This window comes from Somniosus microcephalus, chromosome 29 (genome assembly GCF_052327205.1).
Source record: "Somniosus microcephalus isolate GS21.2 chromosome 29, FLI_Smic_1.0, whole genome shotgun sequence".
Classification (NCBI taxonomy): domain Eukaryota; kingdom Metazoa; phylum Chordata; class Chondrichthyes; order Squaliformes; family Somniosidae; genus Somniosus; species Somniosus microcephalus.
The window spans coordinates 29484309-29510649 of NC_141015.1; the positions used below are offsets into that span (position 1 = coordinate 29484309).

The 26341-nt window shown below is 44.4% G+C and overlaps 1 protein-coding gene across 13 annotated transcripts in view; it reads right to left on the bottom strand.

Annotated features, from left to right (window-relative positions):
- Nucleotides 1–1716: 1716 nt before the first annotated feature.
- The window catches only part of kcnma1a (potassium large conductance calcium-activated channel, subfamily M, alpha member 1a), a 1094159-nt gene continuing 1069534 nt past the window's right edge, over nt 1717–26341 (bottom strand). For 12 of the 13 annotated variants that reach the window (XM_085970505.1, XM_085970490.1, XM_085970491.1 and 9 more), the window contains one exon: nt 1717–3790. In XM_085970505.1, coding sequence (XP_085826631.1) covers nt 3639–3790 — 152 coding nt within the window. In that variant the 3' untranslated portion in view covers nt 1717–3638. The remainder of the gene's footprint in view (nt 3791–26341) is intronic. The other variant, XM_085970494.1, reaches the window with a different exon arrangement.

Genomic DNA, 26341 nt, shown 5'->3' on the forward strand with positions numbered 1-26341 from the left:
ATGCGGTACAAATCTGTCCCTGGTGAATCTTGGCCTCTGCATGCAGCTTTTGCCTAGAAATGGCTGGCTCAAAACCCGCGCCCCATTCTCAGGCACTGAAATGACTAAAAAGAAAAGACAATTAATAGAAAGAAAAATTGCAGACTGTTCCTTAAAATAATTTTGAATTCAAAGGGCGATAGCAAAAATACTGTGGATGCTGGAAATCCGAAATAACAACAGAAAACGCTGGAAAAACTCAGCAGGCCAGGCAACATCCATGGAGAGAGAAACAGAGTTAACGTTTCGGGTTGAAACCACCAGAAGGGTCTTCGACCTGAAACGTTAACTCTGTTTCTCTCTCCACGGATGTTGCCTGGCCTGCTGAGTTTTTCCAGCGTTTTCTGTTGTTATTTTGAATTCAAAGGCACAGCCTCGCAACCCTAGACCATTAGTTTATATGGATGAAATGACAAGGAAGTGGCGTTGAAGTCTGTGTGATGTCAGCTCTATCACAATATCCGATTGTAATGAATTCCGACAAATGCTGATTTGACGTGGATGTCCACCCTGTTATGGGTGGCGATGCCCACATTTGTGCTCCGTTACATCTCGATTGCATTTATTTCTTTATTTATGCATTTATGGGATGTTGCCGGCAAAGCCAGCATTTATTGCCCATCCCTAATTGCTCTCGAGAAGGTGGTGGTGAGCCGCCGCCTTGAATGCAACTGAGTGACTTGCTCAGCCATTTCAGAGGGCAGTTAAGAGTCAACCACATTGCTGTGGGTCTGGAGTCACATATAGGCCAGACCGGGTAAGGACGGCAGATTTCCTTCCCTAAAGGACATTAGTGAACCAAATGGGTTTTTACGACAGTCTGGTAGTTTCCTGGATTCATTACTGACACTAGCTTTTTATTCTAGATTTATTTAATTGAATTTAAATTCCCCAGCTGGCGTGGTGGGATTTGAACTCATGTCTCTGGATCATTACTCCAGACCTACTGGATTACTAGGCCAGTAACATAACCACTGTGCTAACGTACCTGACATTTATGGGGAAGAAATCTATTGAAAATCTCCCCATAGGCGTTTTTCTGAATTTTTTCTTGTGAAGGGAAATATCCATCGCCTATCAATTACAAAATAGTACTGTGAGCAAATTATTCTTTCAAATGCTAAAATTAAAATGCCCTTTATCCATTTTCAGCCGTGGCTCAGTGGGTAGCACTCTCGCCTCTGAGTCAGCTGGTCGTGGGTTCAAGCCCCACTTCAGGGACTTGAGCACATAAATCTAGGCTGACACTCCAGTGCAGTGCTGAAGGAGCGCCGCACTGTCGGAGGTGCCGTCTTTCGGATGAGACGTTAAACTGAGATCCCGTCTGCGCTCTCGGGTGGACATAAAAGATCCCATGGCACTATTTCGAAGAAGAGCAGGGGAGTTCTGCCCGGTGTCCCGGCCAATATTTATCCCTCAATCAACATAACCAAAAGCGATTATCTGGTCATTATCACATTGCTGTTTGTGGGCGCTTGCTGTGCGCAAATTGGCTGCTGCGCTTCCCACATTACAACAGTGACTACACTTCAAAAACTGCTTCATTGGCTGTAAAGCACTTTGGGACGTCCGGTGGTTGTGAAAGGCGCTATCGAAATGCAAGTCTTTCTTTCTATTGTTAGTGTTCCGACATTGAGGTTCAACCAGAGTTTGAAAGGAGTCCACAGCATTCCTTCATTGGACACAAATACAACCATTTTAATCTGAGAAAAAATACAAAATGAAACCATGTACAATATATGTACAAACTCTTTTTGTACAAGACAAAATATTATCACCAGATATCATATATGACAGAGCCAGGTAGATCAAGTCTGAGCACCATCATATTATCTCCTTAATTTCCTAGCAAAATAAATATAATTGCAAACCAAAAATAAAAATTAAGAAGGAAACGTGACTCCCTGCAATGATTCGCCGTCTTCACAGCAAGGTTGTGGTGAAGAGGGGGGAGCTAAGAAACCAAACTTGATAGAAATAAAACTGCGTAAATGCATAACAGAAGACATGCTAAAAAAAATGATGAAAATGTACATTTTTCAGTAAGTGTAGTAAAGTTAGCTTTTTTTTTGTCGTTGTGTAATCATCCACTGAATTCCCAGACTCTGGCAGCATGAAAGAGTCGAACTGAATGGAAGGTGCTGAAGCGTAAATCCTTAAAACAGGCTAGCAAGTTCTCCTTGTTAACAATCCAATTAATATTAATATATTTTATTCACAATTGTTTCACTCTACTTCCTACAAAAATGTAACAACAAAGTAATCACAATTCAAAAATCACTCCAGAACAAAGTGTTATTTGGTTGCAGTACGGATGTGTTCAGTGCTGCAGCCGGAGAACAGACATTAAAGCTGAGATAGTTTTAGCTAGAATTGGAGTCTATAACTGACGGAATTGACACAGCAGGGCGTGCGGAAACAATAAGATTGCCTGCCATGTACCTTTTCCTATCCCAGTGGTGTGAGTTTGCAGTGAGTCCATTCCAGCTCTCTCTCGGTATTGTTGTTCCTCTCTCTTCTGACCTTGTGATGCTGAACAAAAGTAGATGTCAAGATGGCTTTTCAGCACTTGCGAGGGAGGTGGGGAGGTGGGCCGGTGGGGAGGGGGGTGCGGTCACACCAAGAGTCAGAGATTGAACTCCTTAGACCAATAAGTGCTGCTTGGAACTATGTAATAGGACGAAATGGCGTGCAGGCTTGCTTCAGTCAGACAACTCTGCATTAATGTTTTCTACCTCATCGAGTTAACACTAATGTCACTTTATCCTCCTAGGGTATACTGCAAAGTATGATCTACTGTCTCTGTGATATGTATTAACTACTTTGTGGTGTCTCAAAATACTCATTTCAAAACAATTTAAAAACGGAGAAAATGGACACTGATTGTAGAAAAATAGCACTTGGCTTGAAATGTTCTCTTTCCCAGAAGACCTTGTGGCTCAAGCACATTTACATTTCATCAAAGCAGAGAAAAAAAATTCAGAAATGGAAAACTAAAAAATGGCTGTGTTAAAATGCTGAACAACCTTTAATACAGGAGTTGGTCTATGCCCTACCTGAACACAAGGACAGATAACAGCTTATATTCCGATAGCGCTCACATGCTAGTCATCAGGCAACAATGGAAGCCTCATTTGCCACTGCTAGAAGTATACTGGTTTTATTATTTTGTTGATTGAGGGATTGTGTACATTTAACTAATTTTTTTTTGTGACCTTCATCCTCCAAACGGGAAACAAAAGGAGAACAAAATAAGAGTCTGGTCACAAAAGAAAGGAGAGAGAAGCTACAAAGTAGGAGACGACAAAGTATTGCATTTATAAAATAAAAACTCTCTAAACTTAAATGGCCATAATATTCAGTCTGCGTCGATTGTCTTCAAGTCATCAGTAAAACCATCCAGTAAAACCTGTGATTCCATGCTGGACAAGCAGATAATTTTCAAGGGCAGATTATTATTTCTTCTTGTTGGTGTAGCCTCCATGATCCTTCACCTGTCCGCAACAGAGCACGGTAAGATCCAAGGAGCTTCAGAGCCAGTGTCCTGTTGAAGGAGCCTCACAAAGTCTCTCTCTCTCAAACCAGAGGTCATACAGGTATCAACATTCATCTTCTACCTCTCTGATGGGTGGGATCAAACTGCTGGTAGATTTGTACTGATTGATTTGATTGGCCATGTGAGTGCTCATTGGTCTTATCTGAATGTTCCTAGGGAAGGCGTTATCAGTTTCATCTGTAAACCATTTCTTTTCTGCAAACAGCAGGAAGGACCCAGAGAAGAGCGCGAGAAAGAGGAGGAAAAAGAGAAAGAAACATTGTGGTTAGTCTTGTGGGCTGGGGGAAAAAAAATGTTAACGCTGTTGCATGTTTGACAGATTGTAAAATTGGAATTCATGACGTGTTGCCTCCTCCACTGTGATACTGACTGATTAAGTGGTTTAAATTATTCCCTGTGACAGAATGATAAAGTTACAATCTGTTCTGACATGATCTACAGGTTGCCAGCATTCTGCAGTGTCCATCCACATTCATCTTCACGTCAAACAGACATTTTTTTTGTAGCTGTAATTCAATGGAACTTTTAAAGTAATCAGAACACCTGAATTATTGATAGGGTTTTTATGTAGAGGGCTCCCAGTGGACTGGAGTTAGAGAGAGAGAAAAAAAGTGCTTTCTTCCTGGCTTAGAAACCAGACTCCCCTAAACTGGTTCAATTGCTTTGAAACTATAGGAATATGACACAGAGGTATTGTAACAAAAGAATGACTACATTTCACTGTGACAGCTTTTGCGAAAACCAATAACAGTATGATGTCTTGTTTGATATTGTGAGATCATTCAATTCTACTGGCAATTTTTTTTTCTCCTCATTTTACTCCTTCTGCCTCTGTGTCCTGCTATAGAAGGCCTAATGGGACAGTGTCGATTTAGAGACTGCTCCAGACCCACTGTCAGGGCTGCTCCATGTCTTGTTCAGCAGACGCCACTATTCAACTAGAGAGTGAGACAGTTTATGTCTACGCCAGCTTTTTCCTACCTCAGAGCTGGAACACTTTGCTATTCCTCAGTGTGGCACTTGCTACTCTAGTTAATAGCCTGGCTGATCTCTGATGAGACTCACTAAACTGGGGCAAGCAAGCTGAAGTGACGGGCCACTCTAGGACTTGGACGCATGGCCTTCTGGCTGGGGGCAAGTCTTCAACCATTTGGGCTCCTGGACAATTGTACAGAGACATTTGTAAAATATCCAAATGGGGAATGCTATCCTTGCAGGATTAAACCTTTCAATAGGTGTAGACAAATAGGTAATGGAACTCGGGAGCTACATGGATAATTATAAACGAGCCTGCCCGACAGGAAAAAGGCAGGTTCGGGTCAAGCGCCCGTTTTATACCCGGCCCGAATATACATTCTATTGACCTCAGTGGAGAGTTAAAATCGGGCATCCAACTCAAACCCACTCCATTCCCGTTGGTTAAAATTACCCCAATAGTATTTGACTGCAATGCAGTTTGGCATGGCATGATCCTGTTTCATACAGGTACAGTCTCAAATATACGTTGTCTTTTAAGTGTGTAGTTTTGTAAGAGCTTGTCGTGTTCGAGCTGGACTCTGTTATCTCTAAACCTGTAGATTGCACTTGTTTACCACCAAATATTGTCGTCTGTAAAGCAATGCTTTTCTAGACTACGATATCGTGAAACCTGACATGTGAGTGAACCTTTTTCACCTCCAGCACGATGTTGACACTTTCCCTTCGTGCACCTTATTCTTGAAATGACAGGTGAAAGGCCATGTTCTACAACTTAGGTATATGCCCTTTTGAGAGAAATAAAGCAATTATTTATAATATTTTTAAGAATCCAAATCCTGTGAAAGGTTACATAGCCCAGGTATGGAGCACCACGACATAAATCGCATAGGCTTAGAGCCAGACACATCCTCTTAGCTCGCACAGGCTGTCAATAGTTGATGTGGTATTGATGTTCTGCCAATAGTCACTAGCAGATGTAATCAATACTGTGTCATTTTTACAAAGCATGAGAAAGGCGTTGTGGTGGGCGGCAGAACAAACTAACACATTTGTCACCACATTATTTGTCTTTTATAGATTATTCGACTCCTGGGAATCTGAGTAAATTGTGCTTCAGAACCTCAGAAGATTGAGGAAGGACATGATCCATGTATTTAAAATGCTAAGAGGCAAAGGTGATTTAGATGCAAATTGGCTATTTTGACTTGATTTAGAGATTAAAAGGAACCCCCCCTCCCCGCCCCACCCCCACCCCCTGGTGGGTACAGGCTTCCAGAAAAATCAGTTCAAGCTGAGACAACTAACTCCTGTAAAAAGGATCTGGATAAATATCTGGTTGGGAATGGGATTTATGATTATAGGTCATATACTCCATGGGCCACAGTGTTACTGTATTGTAGGGCAGGGTTGAACAGTGGAGATGTAAGGATGGAAGCATACCGCAATAACGTCTGGGCAGAGGTTTTCAACCTGGATTGTTACCAACTGGGCTTAGTTGTTGGCACACTCACCTCTTGAGTCAGAGGGATGTGCGTCCAAGCCTGAATTGGATGCAGGTCTCTGGTTTATTTACCTCTCCCAGGAGGTGGGGGAAGGGATAGTTGGTGCACAGCGATGAAATCAGATGACAGATAGGGGCAAATATGTATGGGCCTGATGGCTTGTTCTCATCCTGGAAGCATAAACATAAATAACATAGCAAGACAGCTCAAGGGGCTTCACAAGAGAGGGAAAATTGGCCATCAAGCAGGAATTGCGAGAAGAGTTGGAGAAAGTGAGTCTGATTCACAAGGCCACCTTAACTGCACATATGGGTTGATTTAGGCAGCTGCTGAGCTTTTAGCAACATAAGGCCCGACATTTTGCCCTGAGCCTGCGCGGGGTGGCGCTACCTGGTTCTGTCAAGGTTCCACCCCATGGAGATGAGGCTGGGAAATTCTGGCGGAGTGGGGGGGGGAAGCATTTGGATCTACTGCCAAGAAAAGGGGACACGTCTAGGGAGAAGGGGGATTTTCCTGGGAAAATTCAGCCAATGATAGGCCCAATGGAGTGCAGATGTAGGTTCCGTTATGGGCCAAGTAAAGGCCCCAAAATGGCGGAGGAAGCAGTTGAGTGGTCCCAGAGGGAATAGTCCAATAGCTCGTTTGGGAGCTGAAGGCTTCTGCTGCCTTATTTCTGTGAGGCCCTTCCCCAGGCTCCTGTGCTAGGTCAGAGCATCATGGGGCTGCTTCAACATTCTGGGCCTCTGCCTGGGCAGGTGCCGCTGAGGCCCCCAACCTGACTGAGCCTGTCCCTGCAATTGGGACGGAGTTGGCATCCCTGGAAGTGAGTGGACTTCCGTTAGCAGAGTAGGGCCACTGGAGTTTCGGCCTATTTAGTTCGGTGAGTCAACACAGATATACGCACAAATACTTGTTGAAATTCTCTGTCAGCTGCTGTTTGGAAATAAAGTCTACACTTACTGCTTCAGTTCATTACAGCAGGCTGGCAGTGTAGTACTACTGCTAGCACAGAATATAGCAGACATGGGCTGATAGCCTGCCCTGAATTGAAGTGGCAAACATAGGTTTTATTCATTGTGAAGCTGCTGACAAGGAATTTCAACAGGTATTGGATGTGCATTTAGGTGAGTTTGTGGAGCTGGAAAAAAATCATTAGCTTAGTAACTCATATTGTACAGAGGGCTGAGATATCAGTGGGTGGGAATAGGAGGAGGTCAGCTCCTACTACAGGTAGTGAGGGGCTGGGGGGGAAATAGCTCAAGTCCCCACAGTTCAATAATTCAGACTGTGGATCTCAGACTACACAGCAAGAACTGCATAAAATAATACAAATGTTTTGGGAGTCTTTATTTTATTGATTTTACTCTAGATTAATGAAATTCGATCAATAAAAACATTGGACTGAACCCCTTCGCAGCAAGAGAATGTCTTCAGGAAGTAAAATAATGTAAGCAGATCGTCTTATATACATGTTTCATAAAACAAGTGAGTCATGGGCCCAGTCTAGTGTTCCAATCAGAATAGGTTCTTCTTTGCCGATTCTCTCAAACTTGGGTCTTTTGCCTACCATCTAAAGATTCCTTCACACTCTGTGCACAAATCAGGGAGCCAGCTAGACTTCCGGCTGGGTCCTCATACCCTCTACATGGCTAGTGTTCACAGGAGGCTGTCTTGGTATTTTGTACAGTGTCTGTGAAAGCATGAGTTCCATCCCTATGGAGTGTGTACAGCTTTGGTCTCCGTACCCAAGAAAGAATAGACTTGCCTTCGAGGCGGTGCAACAACAGTTCCCTAGATTGATTCCTGGGATGAGAGGGTTGTCCTATGAGGAAACATCGAGTAGATTGGGCCTAAAATCTCTAGAGTTTTGAAGAATAAGAGGTGATCTTATTAAAACATATAGGGCTAAAAATTGAGGGGCGCTAACCTCGCCTTTAAATTGCGCCTCCCCGGCCGCAGGTACGCCCCCCTGACCCCGTCGGACATAGCGTCCGGCGGTAAGTCAGGGGGCGCTCCCGAGGATCGTGGCCGGGGCGTGAGCGGGGCGATGCGCACGACAATGACGTCATCGCTAACTACTTTTAGCGCCCCAGAAAAATTAGCGCCCCCGCGCTGGAACTTGAGTGGTTGCGCCCCAAGGGGGAAGCGGGGCACTACTGGAAGCGCCCTGCATCCCTCTTGGGGCGCTGCGAGTCAATATTGCGGCATTATGGCGCTGTGGCATGTCGCGCTGCGGTATTGCAGGCCTTCCTCCCCTTCTTAAAGGGGAGGGGCTTTGTGCAGCGCGACCTGGGGCCCAGCTGGGCCCCCGGGGATTGGGAGTGCAGGCAAAAGAGCCCGGCGCTCAAGAGAAGTGCCGGGCTCTTGGCGCGCAGCCAGCACTCCACGGGGGGGGGGGGCGTTTCAGGAGGTCTGAGACGGGAGCACAGGCAGGTGCTGGCAGGTGGCCAGCAACAAAAATGGCCACCCCGCACCTTACCTTTAAATTACGCCTCCCCGGCCGCAGGTGCGCCCCCCTGACCCCGTCGGACATAGCGTCCAGCGGTAAGTCAGGGGGCGCTCCCGAAGATCGTGGCCGGGGTGCTGCACATGCCAATGACGTCATCGCCAGCGGCGCAGCGCCACAGGGCGCGATCGGTTAGCGCCACCACTAACCTCTTAAGGCGCTAACGGGAGGCGCAACCAACTGAATTTTCCCCCATAAGATTCTGAGGAGGCTTGACAGGGTAGATGCTGAGAGGCTGTTTCCCTTGGCTGGAGAGTCTAGAACTAGGGGACGTAATCTCAGAATATGGGGTCAGCCATTTAGGACTGAGATGAGGTGAAATTTCTTCACTCAGAGAGTTGTGACTCTTTGGAATTCACTATCTTGAGAGCTGTGAATGCTCAATCGTTGAGTATATTCAAGGCTGAGATCAATAGATTTTTGGACTCTAGGGGAATCGAGGGATATGGGGATCGGGCGGGAAAGTGGAGTTGAGGTCGAAGATCAGCCATGATCGTACTGAATGGTGGAGCAGGCTTGAGGGGCCGTATGGCCTACTCCTGCTCCTATTTCTTATGTTCTGTGTCAGCTGTGGCACAGTGGGCAGCACCCTTGCCTCTGAGTCAGAAGGTTGTGGGGTTCAAGTCCCACTCCAGGGACTTGAGCACATAGGTCTAGGCTGACACTCCAGTGCAGCGCTGAGGGAGTGCCGCACTGTCGGAGGTGCCGTCTTTCGGATGAGACGTTAAACCGAGGTCCCGTCTGCTCTCTCAGGTGGACATAAAAGACCCCTTGGCACTATTTCGAAGAAGAGCAGGAGAGTTATCCCCAGTGTCCTGGGCCAATACTTATCCCTCAATCAACATAACAAAAACAGATCACGTGTTTGTGGGAGCTGGCTGTGCGCAAATTGGCTGCCACGTTTCCTACATTACAACAGTGACTCCACTTCAAAAGTACTTCATTGGCTGTAAAACGCTTTGAGACATCCAGTGGTCGTGAAGGGCGCTATAGAAATGCAAGTCTTTCTTTTTCTTTCTTTCCTATGAGTGGTTGGTATCAGTATTTCAAAAATGAATGACAAATTCTAATCGGAAGAATCCTGGACAGAAATCCTACTAATGATGTAGTCAAAGAGCCAACAAATAGGAGAGGTAGAGCTGACTATTGTCCACTGTGTTGTGGACAGAATTGCATTTACAGAGTGCACCTGACTCACGGGTTTTATTTTTTTCTCAGCATGCTACAGTGAATGGGTGAAAGCCAACGAGTTTGGTTTGCGGGGAGCTCCGGTAAAAGGTCTTTCCTTAGTTCTGTTGGGTCGAATTTTTTAGTGAGCAATGGTTTCCTGTTTCACCACAGTCCTTCAGCCTCAGTTACAGACAACAAAAAACAAGGCAACTTTCAGGCCTCGGTAATCAAGCAGAAAACTACAAGCAGATAAATAGTGGCTCTTAAATAACGTGAGCTTTAATAAGTTACCGCCGATTGCCTAACATTTCCACTTCTTCGGACCGTAGCCTTTCACACAAGATGACAAAGTAGAAACAAGCGGGAAACAATTTAAGAGGGAGAGATTGTTTTTTTTCCACAACAGTTGTTGACAGTAAAATGCTCTTGCAGCATTACTTCCAATCAATGCAGCAACCCCTCTGTGCACAATAATAATCCCTTTAATTTTATTAAAGGCTTTACATGTTTAACATAGTTACTACAACTTCTCCTGCAGAACATCTAGATGTTCAGATGTTTTTAGACATGGCACTTAATTCCTAACTGGCTACCGTTACATTGATGAGATTTGGCTGCCCGTGTCCTAACTCGCACCAAGTCCCATTCGCCCATCACCCCTGTGCTCACTGACCTACATTGGCTCCCGGTTAAGCAGCGCCTCGATTTCAAAATTCTCATCCTTGTTTTCAAATCCCTCCATGGCCTCGCCCCCTCCCTATCTCTGTAATCTCCTTCAGCCCCCACAACCCCCCCGAGATATCTGCACTCTTCTAATTCTGCCCTCTTGAGCATCCTTGATTATAATCGCTCAACCATTGGTGCCTGTGCCTTCTGTTGCCTGGGCCCTAAGCTCTGGAATTCCCTGCCTAAACCTCTTCGCCTCTCTTTCCTCCTTTAAGATGCTCCTTAAAATCTAACTCTTTGACCAAGCTTTTGGTCACCTGCTCTAATTTCTCCTTATGTGGCTCGGTGTCAAATTTTTTGTCTTAAAATACTCCCGTGAAGCGCCTCGGGACATTTTACTACGTTAAAGGCGCTATATAAATACAAGTTGTTGTTGTTTGAATTCTATATAAAACTGGTTCATTAGGGTTACGATACTCCAAGGATTTCCTGACAACATTGACTTGATGTGCCTTTTCTCAGCAAAAAATTGTACAACTATTAAACTGTTTTTAATGATCGTAGGATTCAAAGGTTGCCCTTGCGGTTACAGTTTGCCCCCAAGTGCTTTTTTTACATTCAAGATTACCACTGTAACCTCAGGGCTGATGGAGCCATGGAAGCATGAGTTTGAGATAATGTAATGCCCCAGGCAATACTTGCTCATCATTGTGTTAAATGAGAGGAATAAGTGACCAAATGATGGCCCCACATGCCGGCCATAGCTGATTCACACTAGAAATAACAGCATCCATTAAGGGAAAGATAAAAATCCTTCCCAGAAAATTACATTAGTTTTGGGATTATTTGTTTATGGATTTATGTGCCCTGTTACATTGTGGGTAGAACTGTAGAGCATTAACTGCACAGCAAGTTGTTTGAAATTCAAGACTAGGCTGGCTGCAAGACCTTCCATGATCCATACAAAATCGTGGGTGGAAAGATCCCGACGTTGGGTTGTGTGGCCCATGACTTGAAAGAATTGAGTACTTATGTTTGCTGCTATCCCTGAAGGATCTCTGGAAAACCACCTTTTTTGAGGCGTTAGAAAGAACACTAGGTCTGCATGAATCAGATCTTTTTCTATTGAGAAAGTTAAGGGCCAAGACCCATAGTTCAGAACACCAAGGTTGAAAAGAGCTGGAGACTATGCAAGATAAGTAAATTAGCAAGGAAGTTACAACCCAGTGATTGTAGAAGGCAGAGAATGCTGGAGGAGGTGAGATGTTCCACAGGTTTGAGGTCCTACAAAGTAACAAGATAGTGTAGGACATGGTGTGATGACTCGTGATTGAAACGCAGCAAGGAAACAGAGAGAACGAATGATGTGTAGGACAGAATATTTGGAAGATAAAAGGAAAATACAGAGGACCAGTAAAATAAAGACAGGAAAGGTTGTAATGGAAAGAGAATGGAGACTAGAACTGAGAGAAAGATTGCTTACCAGCTGATAAACTTTTCATTCTTTTCTGTCCAGGAGTGTGGAAGAGGGTGTAGAGGAGCCTTGAGAAATGTGAGCAGTATTCAAATCTTGGATGGACTTGTATTTTACAGACTAGGTGCGGACCATTGATGGTAAGGACTTATGAGAGAGATGAAAAAGCTGTGCCTTTACAGAACTGAAAAAAACCCAAGATATTCCATGATTCATCAAAGGGCATGAAGGCAATGAAGCTTTAGTGATTCAACATTGCACAGTGAAAGAAACCGATGATGTGCTCTGTGGATGTGCAATCTGAAGGAAATTGCTGAATGTAGAAGCATCAGTAAAGGAGTGGATAGGGTTCAGTGATGAGCGTAGGAGGCATGGAAGAAACAGAGCCACGAACCTCTGAGTTGATGGAAAAAGATTCTGAGTATGACCCATCAACTACAGCACAGATACAATCATTTGATAGGAAACTAGCAAACATAACTTTGCTGGAAGTCCATATAAATGGTAACTGGTTTAGATGTTGAGAGCTCTAGGTCCTGTAAAATGTTTTGGAGATATTCAAGGCAATGAAAAATATACCACTGAAGTCCAAGAGCAGAGTTCAAAAGATATAACATAGACAAATGATACCAGTAAAATGGCTGTGCAAAAACCATACGAGCTGTCATTGGATTAGATCTGAACTTTCAAGGAAATGCATTATTTTAGGGTCAACAGCAATTTCCAGAACTTTAGGCAGTACAGATGTCTGTAGACCAGGCAGTGAGTTGGAAGAGAAAGAGGAACCAACTTTCTTAAGAATAGAATAACAAACAAATTTGTGGGGAATTTTAACTTTCATATAGATTGAGATAAGCAGACTAGCTCATGTCAGAAAGGTAATGAATTTCCTGAGTTTTCTGCAACAATATGTCCTAGAACCAACAAGGGGGCAGGCCATATTAGATTTAGTAATGAGTCAGATTAAGTTAACAGCCAAATGGTGCGTGAACATTTATCTAATAGCGAACATGATATGATTGAGTTCAATGTAGTGTTTGAAAGGGAGAAACACGAAACAGCTACTAAGATTCTAGATTTGGGTAAGGCCAACTTCAATGGGATGAGGCAGAGACTGTCCACAGTAAACTGGGCAAATCTGTTAATGGATAAAATGACAGATGATCAGTGGGAGATGTTCAAAAAAGAATCTGTGATACAGAACCAGTTTATATCCCTAAGGGGCAAGAGCTCCACTTGCCAAAAATAACAACCATAGATGACTAAAGAGGTAAGGGACAACATAAAACTAAAGGAAAAAGCAGACAAAAATGCAAAAACTAGCACAGATCCTGGCAACTGGGAGAGATACAAAGAACAACAAAAGGTGACAAAACAGATAGTAAGAGCTACAAAAAGGGAGTATGAAAAGAAACTTGCAAGGAATATCAAAATCAACACAAAAAGATTTTACAATTATATTAGGAAAAAGAGGGTGGTCAGAAGCAATGTGGGTCCCTTGAAAACTGATAACGGTGATATTGTAAATGAAAATCAGGAAATGGCAAACATGTTGAATAATTACTTTGCTTCTGTATTTACAGTAGAGGAAGCGGATAGCATGCTGGAAATCCCAAGGGAACTAATATTGAATCAGGGATGGGGATCACCAAAGTTAACATTAGCAAAATAACAGTAATAAAGAAAATAATGGCACTAAAGAGTGACAAATCCCCAGGACCAGATGGTTTCCATCCCAGGGTTTTAAAGGAAGTAGGTGAGAATATTGTAGATGCCCGAACTATAATTTTCCAAAATAAAAGTTCTATTGATTCAGGAACCATTCCTTTAGATTGGAAAATTGCACATGTCACTCTGCTATTTAAGAAAGGTGAGAGAGGGAAACCAGGGAATTATAGAATAGTTAGCCTAACATCTGTTGACGGGAAATTACTAGGGTTTATAATTAAGTTATAGTGACTGAACACCTTGTAAATTTTCAGCTGATCAGAGAGAGCCAGCATGGATTTTTAAAGGGTAGGTCCTGCCTGATGAACCTGATTGAATCTTTTGTAGAGGTGACTAAAGTAGTGGACAGGAGAATGTCTATGGATGTTATTTATATGGGCTTCCGGAAGGCATTTGATAAAGTCTCTCATAACAGACTGTTACCTAAAGTTGAAGCCCATGGAATTGAAGGCAAATTATTGACCTGGTTAGGAAATTGGCTGAGCGGCGGGAGACAGAGAGTAGGGATAATGGGCAGGTACTCTAATTGGCAGGATGTGACTAGTGTGTTCCACAAGGATGTGTGTTGGGGCCTCAACTATTCACCGTATTTATTAACGACTTAGATGATGGGATATGACACAAAGATAGGCGGCATTGTAGATGGAAGCATAAAATTACAAAGAGATATTAATAAACCCAGCAACTACAGGCCAGTCAGTTTAACCTCGGTAGTGGGGAAGCTTTTAGAAACGATAATCAGGGACAAAGTTCACAGTCACTTAGACAAGTGTGGATTAATTAAGGAAAGCCAGCACGGATTTGTTAAAAGCAAATCGTGTTTAACTAACTTGATCGAGTTTTTGGATGAGGTAACAGAGAGGGTTGATGTGGTGTATTTGGACTTCCAAAAGGCGTTTGATAAAGTGCCAACGAAGTTGAAGCCCATGGAATAAAAGGGATAGTGGCAGCATGGATATGAAATTGGCTAAGTGACAGGAAACAGAGAGTAGTGGTGAACGGTTGTTTTTCGGACTGGAGGAAGGTATACAGTGGTGTTCCCCAGGGGTCGGTACTAGGGCCACTGCTTTTCTTGATATATATTAATAACTTGGACTTGAGAGTACAGGGCACAGTTTCAAAATTTGCCGATGACACAAATCTTGGAAGTATAGTGAACAGTGAGGAAGATAGTGATAGACTTCAAGAAGACATAGACAGGCTGGTGAAATTGGCTGACATGTAGCAGTTGAAATTTAATGCAGAAAAGTGCGAAGTGATACATTTTGGTAGGAAGAACGAGGAGAGGCAATATAAACTAAAGGATACAATTCTAAAGGGGGGGCATGAACAGAGAGACCTGGGGGTATGTGTGCACAAATTGTTGAAGGTGGCAGGGCAGGTTGAGAAAGCGGTTAAAAAAAAAGCCTACGGGACACTGGGCTTCATAAATAGAGGCATAAAGCACAAAAGCAAGGAAGTTATGATGAACCTTTATAAACACTGGTTCGGCCTCAACTGGAGTATTGTGTCCAATTCTGGGCACCGCACAAGAGGGTGCAGAAAAGATTTACGAGAATGATTCCAGGGATGAGGGACTTCAGTTACATGGATAGACTAGAGAAGCTGGGGTTGTTCTCCTTAGAGCAGAGAAGGTTGAGAGGAGATTTGATAGAGGTGTTCAAAAATCATGAGGAGTCTGGACGGAGTAGATAGAGAGAAAGTGTTCCCATTGGCGGAAGGGTTGAGAACCAGAGGACACAGATTTAAGGTGATTGGCAAAAGAACCAAAGGCGACTTGGTAATTTATGTTCATTTTAAATCTGAGACTGATAGATTTTTGTTAACCAAAGTTATTAAATGATATGGGGTTAAGGCGGATTTATGGAGTTAGGTCACAGATCAGCCATGATCTCATTGAGTGGCGGAACAGGCTCAAGGGGCTAAATGGCCGACTCCCGTTCCTATGTTCCTAAATTTCCAAGAAGAAAGGTGAAAGGTAGAAAAGGCCGAAGAGACAACAAGTGAGAGGGAAAGTTCTGAGGCAGACATGTTGAGCACAACAGGAGAGGGCATCAGGACCACATCCTTTCTTGGAGTTTGGAGAGTGGAGAACCTGACCATCATGGATAGATTAAAACTTGCTGTTAAGTGTGTTATAGAATAGAATTGAGGAGTGGTGCGAGGATCTTTATCAAGGTTAGACTGAGAGGACAATGTGAGTCACAAAGCTCAGCTTTCCCTTTAGGACAGTGTTGTACAATATATCGCCCACTAGTCACATGTGGCTAATTGGGAATTCAGATGTGGCTAGTTGCAGTTCTGATTAAATAAAAGATGAGCAATAGACACTGTCCTTGGGCATGTGATCTCAATATACGGCCTATGCATGTGTGCTTTGACCTTTGTGTGTGAATGGTGGTAAAATGGTAAGACGAAAAAGCAGAATGTGCGAGCGATTTTTGATAATTGTGAGTCCTTTAGGCTCTGAATGGTGGTAGATGTTTGTTAAGTAAATAGACATGTGAAGTAGATTTACATGTATTGAATGAGTGTTTTATGGCCTTTTCTACTAAAATTAGCAGCTAAAGCAGTGTCACCATAGCCTTGCCTGTGGCTAGTTAGCAATTTCTATTGGACAACACTGCTCTAGGCGCGCTCACAACTGAACCACTGGGAGGTTCACTAAGGCCAGGAGGAACTGGAAGAGCAAGAAGATAGTAGTTGGTGTTTCGTTTCAATGAAGTTATGTTCAGCAGATCTAAAAGTGGAACTTGCAGACAGTTACAAGCATAGACAGAATGTTTCAGGCTGACCAAGACGCCTGGTACAACAGGTAGGACCTTTTATGAAAGACAGCAGAATGGCAGCAATGACTGAGCTAAGATGCAGTGATGGTCAGGAACGACCGAAGTGAGAAATCTTCTGTCACAATCAGAATAACATCAACCTTTTTCACCAAAGGAACAAAAAAGTAAATGTCGCAGTTAGACCAGGCAAGAGCAGTGAGGATTTCTCAAAAGACCATCCCCGTTGGCTGACTTGCAGTGGCAAATAAGAGGGGTCTCGTTTACAGCGTGCATTTAGCTGCAGGGTCTTCTGCAAGGGGCAGATATGGCACAGTGGTCAGAATAGCCCAGATACAGTTTATGAGTTTGAATTGGAAATGAGCAGCCGTTGGATTATAGGGTTCTTTTTCTTTAAAGGAAACAAATAAAAACAGCAGTAACAGGGCTCCTCTTCCCATCGAGTAAGTGTGGGGAGGATGTTTAAAAATATCATTTGAAGAACAAGAGGAAAACTGCAGCACCTCAGGGGAGCAGTATTCATGCATTCCACCCAAGTCCCAGAGTTGAGTAGGTGCTAAGGGTGCTTAGAGTATGCGCGTTAGGATTCCACTGTGTTCAGATGGAAAATGCTGTTTTAACACTTGGTTGGAAAGCTAGGGCATTTTCCGTCTGATTTTTGCACATTGCGCATCGAGAAAAATCAAAGCCAACCCATAAATTCTTTTCTCCCATTCTGACGGTGCTGACACTTGCTGAGGTACAGTTTCACACATGCTGGCAGTGCTCCAGTACAAGTGGCCATTCTCCATCTATAAACCTGGACAATGACTGTCAACAAGCTATTCAATTGTTTAAAATTCTCATCCTCCATTGCCTTGGCTGACACTCCAGTGCAGTGCTGCACTGTCAGAGATGCCGTCTTTTGGATGTGACATTAAACCGAGGCCCCGTCAGCCCTCTCATTCCTTGGCACTACTCGAAGAAAAGCCGAGGAGTTCTCCCCTGTGTGGTGGCCAATATTTGTCCCTCAGCCAACATCACTACAACAGATTATCTGGTCATTATCTCATTGCTGTTTGTGTGACCTTGTGCTGGCCTTCTTGAGAATTAATACTCAAAAAATATCTGATTTAGATTTGTACGGAAGAAAAGCATGCAAATATAGAGCTGCTTGGATGAGTCGAGGTTTTGACACCAGTATGTCAGCCCATAGCTCACTGTGCATGTACCTGAATACTGGTGACAGCTTTCATGTTAACAAAGTGCTGGCAGGTCAATTGAGCTTTTTAACCAACATTAAACCCATAAAGGCAGTCTAGCGGCATGCCTGGGAAATTTTTTAAACTTTAATACCGGCTTGCTTGCCTCTCTGCTTACTCGAGTGAAACCTTTAAAGAGACATTCTTAAGCACAAGCACTGAGCTTGTCACAGCAGTGTCCAAATGCTGGTGACATTCTTCATTTTAGCAAGGAACTGACTGCTGTCAATGCTTTACTATCATCCAAATTATGAAGATGGACTTGCAATATTAATATTTCCTTATAATTCAGTCACAAAAAATAAATTTACAAGCTTTTTCCTGGCCATGTGAGTTCACCATACTCCCCACTCTAAAACGCCAAGGAGAGCTTCAGTGTCTCAAAGCACGTTACAGAGCTGGAAGAATAAAATGGATACTCAGCCAGCGGAGAAATTATGAGGAGCATGATTAAAAGTTTGGTCAAGAAAGTGGGGTTTTAAGGATGGTCTTAAAGGAAGAGGGGGTAGGGGGGAGTTCCAGACTAATGGGCCAAGGCAGCTGAAAACATGGCTCCCGATGGTGGGGTAATATTGGGGGATGCAAAATAAAAAGGGCAGTCAAAGGAATGGAGAGTTTAGGGGGTGGGGGGTGGTTGTGGGGTTGGAGAAAAAAATAAAGAACTTGCATTTCTATACTGCCTTTCACGACCTCAGGAGGTCCCAAAGCCATTTACAGCCAATGAAGTACTTTTTGCCAATCCTGATCTTAGATTGCGCAGAGACATTGGCCCCAATTTTAACTCCAGGTGGATTTCCCCGCTCAGGCCTGAGTTAGAATTACAGTCCACAACATGCATATGTAATGAAGGCCTCTGTTGGCTCCGGTCGTGTGTCCTTGCTGCCTGCTCAGGACAGCAGGTTAAAATTGCAGATGTTGCGATTATGGCAGCTTTCGGACAGGTAAGAGCCAGGGCAATTTTAACTGCCCACCTGCCAGGTTTCTGCTGAGTATAGTTAAAATCGGCCTCAATGTGGCACCAATGATATTTTCTGAATCAATATGTGGAATATCTGCCATTGCACGGTGTCGCTGGGTAGCACTCTAGCCTCTTGAGTTAGAAGGTTGTGGGTTCAAGTCCTATGTCAGCACAAAAATCTAGGCTAACACTCCAGTGCAGTACTGAAGGAGTGCTGCACTGTCGGATTTGCTGTCTTTTGGATGAGATGTTAAACAGATCTGCCCTCTCAGGTGGATGTAAGAGATCCCAGGGCACTATTTTGAAGAAGAGCAGGGGAGTTCTCCCCGGTGCCCTGGCCAATATTTATCCCTCAACCAACATTGTTAAAACAGATTAACTTGTATTTATCTCATTGCTGTTTGTGGGAGCTTGCTGTGCACAAATTGGCTGCCGCGTTTAAGAACATAAGAAATAGGAGCAGGAGTAGGCCAATTGGCCCCTCAAGCCTGCTCCGCCATTCAATAAGATCATGGCTGATCTGATCCTAACCGCCAATCTACTATCACAGAACCATCTCCTGAATCTAACAGAATTAGACACACGAAATAGGAGCAGGATCAGGCTACACGGCCCCTGGGCCCGCTCCGCTACCCACAGGGCCATGACAGATCCGAACCTAGACTCATGTCCAAATTCCTGCCCGCTCCCCATAACCCTTAATTCCCTTTACTTCTAGGAAACTGTCTATTTCTGTTTTAAATTTATGTAATGATGTAGCTTCTACAGCTTTTTGGGGCAGCATATTCCATGGACCTACCACCCTCTGAGTGAAGTAGTTCCTCCTCATCTCAGTTTTGAAAGAGCAGCCCCTTATTCTAAGACTATGCCCCCTAGTTCTAGTTTCACCCATCATCGGGAACATCCTCCCCGCATCCACCCGATCCAACCCCTTCACAATCTTATATGTTTCAATAAGATCGCCTCTCATTCTTCTGAACTCCAATGAGTAGAGTCCCAATCTACTCAACCTCTCCTCATATGTCCATCCCCTCATCCCCGGGATTAACCGAGTGAACCTTCTTTGTACTGACTCGAGAGCAAGTATGTCCTTTCTTAAGTATGGACACCAAAACTGTATGCAGTATTCCAGGTGCGGTCTCACCAATACCTTGTACAACTGAAGCAATACCTCCCTATTTTTATATTCTATCCCCCTAGCAATGAAAGCCAACATTCCATTGGCCTTCTTAATCACTTGCTGCACCTGCATACTAACCTTTTGAGTTTCGTGCACCAGGACCCCCAGATCCCTTTGTACTTCAGTACTTTCCAGTTTCTTGCCATTAAGATAATAACTTGCTCTACGATTTTTCCTGCCAAAGTGCATAACCTCACACTTTCCAGTATTGTATTCCATTTGCCAAATCTCTGCCCACTTACTTAGCCTGTCTATGTCCCCTTGCAGGTTTTTTATGTCCTCCTCCTCGCTCACTACTTTCCCTCCCATCTTAGTATCATCTGCAAACTTTGATATGTTACACTCGGTCCCCTCCTCCAAATCGTTAATATAGATTGTAAAGAGTTGGGGACCCAGCACTGACCCCTGCGGAACACCACCAGTTACTGATTGCCAGTCCGAGAATGAACCATTTATCCCAACTCTTTGCCTTCTGTTAGATAGCCAATTCTCTGTCCATGCCAGAATATTACCCCCAATCCCGTGATTTTTTATCTTAAGCAATAATCTTTTGTGTGGCACCTTGTCAAATGCCTTTTGGAAGTCTAAATACACTACGTCCACTGGTTCCCCTTTATCCACCCTATATGTTACTTCCTCAAAGAACTCCAGCAAATTTGTCAAACATGACTTCCCCTTCATAAAACCATGCTGACTTTGTCCTATTAAATTATGATTATCCAAATGTCCTGTTACTGTCTCCTTAATAATGGACTCCAATATTTTACCTACCACAGATGTTAGGCTAACCGGTCTATAGTTTCCAGCCTTCTGTCTACTGCCCTTTTTAAATAAGGGCGTTACATTAGCAGTTTTCCAGTCTGCCGGGACCTTTGCTGAGTCCAGGGAGTTTGGGAAAATTATTACCAATGCATCCACAATCCCTACCGCCACTTCCCTCAAGACCCTAGGATGTAAGCCATCAGGTCCAGGTGATTTATCCGCCTTGAGTCCCATTATTTTACCGAGTACCACTTCCTTAGTGATTTTGATCGTGTTTAGCTCCTCCCCCCCCCCATAGCCCCCCGTTTGTCCAGTGTTGGGATATTCTTAGTGTCCTCTACTGTAAAGGCTGATACAAAATATTCATTCAGTGTTTTTGCCATCTCCATATTTCCCACCATTAATTTCCCGGTCTCATCCTCTAAGGGACCAACATTTACTTTAGCCTCCATTACAACAGTGACTACACTTCAAAAAGTACTTCATAGGCTGCGATAGTGCTTTGGGCTGGCCTGAGATCGTGAAAGTCGCATATAAAGTCTTTCTTTTTTATTGCTGTCAAATAGGCAGCAGATACTCACTATGTCAGCTCAGTTTTAAGATAAGCAGATTAATGTTGTAAGAATGTCGCCTGTTAAGTCCACAGTAATTTTTACTCTCTTCACCCCTTCAAAAAAGGTTTAATTTCTTACACAGGAAATAAAAATTATTGCAATCATTTAAAAAATACCTAAACTGTATAGAAACGTGATTTTCAGCAACAGGCACAGAAAGGAATTTTGTACTGTTGAGTGGGCCTGACTGACAGTCTCCATTATGGGTTGTGCACTCTCTTACATGCTTATTGATTATTAATGTCACTCACATTTCCCTGTGAATGTTGACTGCACTAATACATGCAGCATGGGCTCGCACTCCAGTTACGACTCAGTAACAAATGGACCCCCCCATCCACCACAAGCCTATAAACAAACCGCAAAGAGGTTTCAATGTTACCGAATATAACGGGTGCCGCACGCACAAAGACCACATGACCCATCACAGTAGTACAAGTCCACACGTGACAGGAATGCTCAACTAAAGCCAGTTGATGAATTTGCACCAGGCAAATACTCCTTTGGGGTTATTTCCAACTGTCTCTCTTCTGAAAGACAGACAGCTGGAAATTGGGCTGGGCGGGGTGAGCTGGTGGCTGGCGCCGGAGGGGTGGGGGAACAAACTGCACACAGTGTTCAGCGCCATTCGCAACGCCACAGAAAATGAAGCAGTCCATGCCCGCTGCAACAAGACCTGGACGACGTTCAGGCTTGGGGTGATAAGTGCCAGGCAATGACTATCTCCAACAAGCGAGAGTCTAACCACCTCCCCTTGACATTCAATGGCATTACCATCGCCGAATCCCCCACTATCAACATCCTGGGGGGTCACCATTAACCAGAAACTTAACTGGACCAGCCACATAAATACTGTGGCAACAAGAGCAGGTCAGAGGCTAAGTATTCTGAGGCGAGTGTCTCACCTCCTGATTCCCCAAAGCCTTTCCACCATCCACAAGGCACAAGTAAGGAGTGTGATGGAATGCTCGACACCATCCAGAACAAAGCAGCCCGCTTAATTGGCACCCCATCCACCACCTTAAACATTCACTCCCTCCACCACTGGCGTACCGTGGCTGCAGTGTGTACATAGAAACATAGAAGATAGGAGCAGGAATAGGCCATTCGGCCCCTCGAGCCTGCTCCGTCATTCAATGAGATCATGGCTGATCATCCAAACTCAGTACCCTGTCCTTGCCTTCTCCCCATATCCCTTTAGCCTTAAGAAATACAAGTACCATCTACAAGATGCACTGCAGCAACTCGCCAAGGCTTCTTCGGCAGCACCTCCCAAACCCGCGACTTCTTCCACCTAGAAGGACAAGGGCAGCAGGTGCATGGGAACACCACCACCTCCAAGTTCCCCTCCAGGTCACACACCATCCTGACTTGGAAGTATATCGGCCGATTCTTCATCGTCGCTGGGTCAAAATCCTGGAACTCCCTCCCTAACGGCACTGTGGGAGCACCTTCACCACATGGACTGCAGCGGTTCAAGAAGGCGGCTCACCACCACCTTCTCAAGGACAACTAGGGATGGGCAATAAATGCTGGCCTTGCCAGCGACGCTCTGATCCCATAAAATGAATAAAAAACAAAAATCCACAGGGCAACGAGGAATGGGCAATAAAGGTGGTTCGACCAGCCTTGTCTATAGCCTGAAAATGAATGAAAAATGCAGACGTTTCATGTAAAATTCCGAACAGGCTGGCACATCGATGGAAAGTGTCAGCTTTAAGAGCCGGGTGATGGGCATGCATCTATAAAGGAGGGGGCACCACTGTTGAAGAAGCAGTTCAAGAGGTGGCAGTTACTTCCTGCTCTGGAGGTATACAGCTGCTGTTCTATCTGGCTCTGGGCAGGCTTTCACATCACACACAAAAAAATATATTAAACTGTCAAGAACTGTGCGCGAACAAGGTTATGGATGTGTTATTTTTTTTGTGCTGCTGATGCAGTGGAGGCCAGCCTGCAATGTAAATGAGGCAGCGTCTACAGCAGCCTCAGCACCGAGCAAAAGTGCTTCCATTTCGTTTCTTGGTAACTAAAATGGTGGCAGCAAAGAACTTCATGAGGCAGAAATTCCGTTCCCTAAGGGTGGGTACGCACTGTGTACCCACCCGTAGAGACATCGGAAATGCCGGTTTCAAGCATACACAGCACATGCGCTGGAAACCGGCATTTCTGATCTGTCAAGAAAGCTCTTGACAGATCCTCCGGCTGCCCAGGAGAAGGGCCTCTGCGGGGGGAGATTCCATTTTTTGGAGACCCTCCGCCCACAGAAAACTCTTACAATTCTTGCGCCTGGTAAAAGCGGGCGCAAGGCTTGCTTTTACCAGGATAAGAGTTGAAAAAAAGTTTTTTAAAAAATTTCCACTGATTTATCATTTAAAAATACTTTAAAGAAAGGTAAGTTTATTTTTAGACCTGTTAAAAACTTTAATTATTTTTTTCAAAAATTAAATTTTTGTTTAAAATACTTAATTTATGTAATTTAAAGTCATTTTAAAAATATGATGTTTTTAAAAATTTATTTAAAGTTTTACTATGTTTTGGGGGTGATTTCCATTCATATATTTGACAGGTCCTGTCAAATGTATGAAGGGAGATTCCCTTCTTTGATTGGCTCCACATGGCCCACGTGATCCCTGGGACGCTGTGAACCGCCTGCACCTCTGGGATACGTGGGCCCAGCGCACCGGCAGTTTGAAGAGACTCAGCAACGGAACTCTGCGCCTCCCGGGAGCCCTCCGGTCTTGGCGCAGATTTTTCCAGATTGTAGCCCTCTGCCTGCGGGAGGCCTGCGAACAGAATTTCTGGGCCCATGAACTTTTCCCAAAAAAGCAGTAAAATTTCCATCAGAGAAACGGTCTTACGCATGCGCAGAAGGACACCAGGTCTCAATACACCCATGTTTTTCACCATTACCAATGCAAAATACTGCGGAGGCTGGAAATCTGAAACATCAGGTCATTGACGAAGGATCATCGACCTGAAACGTTGACTCTGTTTCTCTCTCCACAGATGCTGCCGGGCCTGCTGAGTGTTTCCAGCATTTTCTGTTTTTATTTCATGTTTTCCACCGTGTTTTTTTTCTCCTTTAAAGACAGTACACCCTAACGTCAGGTTGGCCAAGATCTCTCCAAATGTAGTGACCCAGTTCAAAAACATATCCCACAGCCCCACTGCAGGCGTTAGTGGCAGAGAAACAAAGACAAACTGGGAAACAAATCTGCTGGAGGAGAAGCGCAAAGGAAAAATAGAATTTATTTCCTCTGCTTTAAAGTACTGTACCGTGTTTTTGAGTAACCGTTTCCTGTTATCATAGAGTCATAGAGTTTTACAGCACAGAAAGAGGCCCTTCGGCCCATCGTGTCTGCGCCGCCCATCCATCCCTGTCCAGTCTAATCCCATTTTCCAGCATTTGGTCCATAGCCTTGTATGCAATGGCATTTCAAGTGCTCATCCAAATGCTTCTTGAATGTTGTGAGGGTTCCTGCCTCTACCACCCTTTCAGGCATTGAATTCCACATTCCAACCACCCTCTGGGTGAAAAAGTTCCTCCTCAAATCCCCTCTAAATCTCCTGCCCCTTACCCTGAATCTATGCCCCCTTGTTATTGACCCCCCCACTAAGGGGAAAAGTTCCTCTTTATCTACCCTATCTATGCCCCTCATCATTTTGTACACCTCAATCAGGTCCCCCCTCAGCCTTCTCTGCTCCAAGGAAAACAACCCCAGCCTGTCCAGCCTCTCTTCATAGCTGAGGCGCGCCATCCCAGGTAACATCCTGGTGAATCTTCTCTGCACCCTCTCCAAAGCAATCACATCCTTCCTATAGTGAGGTGACCAGAACTGCACACAGTACTCCAGCTGTGGCCTCACCAGCGTTTTGTACAGCTCCATCATAACCTCCCTGCTCTTATATTCTATGCCTCGGCTAATGAAGGCAAGTATCCCATATGCCTTTTTAACCACCTTATCTACCTGCTCCGCTGCCTTCAGGGATCTATGTACATGTACACCAAGGTCCCTCTGACCCTCTGTACTTCCTAGGGTCCTACCACTCATTGTGTATTCCCTTGCCTTATTTGTCCGTCCAAAATGCATCACCTCGCACTTTTCAGGGTTAAATTCCATTTGCCACTTTTCCGCCCATCTGACCAACCCGTTTATATCATCCTGTAGCCTGAGGCTTTCCTCCTCGCAATTTACCACCCCACCAATTTTCGTGTCATCTGCGAACTTACTGATCATACCTTTTACATTCTCATCCAAATCATTTATGTAGCTCACAAACAGCAAGGGACCCAGCACCGATCCCTGAGGTACCCCACTGGACACAGGCTTCCAGTCACAAAAGCAACCTTTGACCATCACCCTCTGCCTCCTGCCACTCAGCCAGTTTAGGATCCAACGCGCCAAGGCACCCTGGATCCCATGGGCTCTTACCTTCTTGACCAGTCTCCTATGCGGGACTTTGTCAAAAGCTTTACTGAAGTCCATGTAAACCACATCCACAGCATTTCCCTCATCCACCCCCGTAGTCACCCCCTCGAAAAATTCAATCAGATTTGTCAGACATGATTTGCCCTTGACAAAGCCATGCTGACTATCCCCGATTAATCCTTGCCTCTCCAAGTGGAGATTAATTTTGTCCCTCAGAATTTTTTCCAATAATTTCCCCACCACAGATGTTAGACTCACTGGCCTGTAATTCCCTGGTTTATCCCTGCTACCCTTCTTGAATAATGGTACTACGTTAGCTGTTCTCCAGTCCTCTGGTACATCCCCTGTGGCCAGAGAGGTTCTGAAAATTTGTGTCAGAGCCCCTGCAATCTCCTCCTTTGCCTCCCACAGCAGCCTGGGATACATCTCGTCTGGGCCTGGGGATTTATCCACTTTTTGGCCTGCTAAAACCGCTAGCACCTCCTCCCTCTCGATGCTAATATGTTCAAGTATGTCACAGTCCCCTTGCCCGATTTCTATGTCTGCATCGTCTTTCTCCATAGTGAACACAGATGCAAAAAATTCATTTAAAACCCCGCCTACATCATCTGGCTCTACACACAGATTGCCACTTTGGTCCCTAATGGGCCCTACCCTTTCCCTGGTTATCCTCTTGCCCTTAATATACTTATAAAACATCTTAGGATTTTCCTTTATTTTGCTCGCCAGTGTTATTTCATGGCCCCTCCCC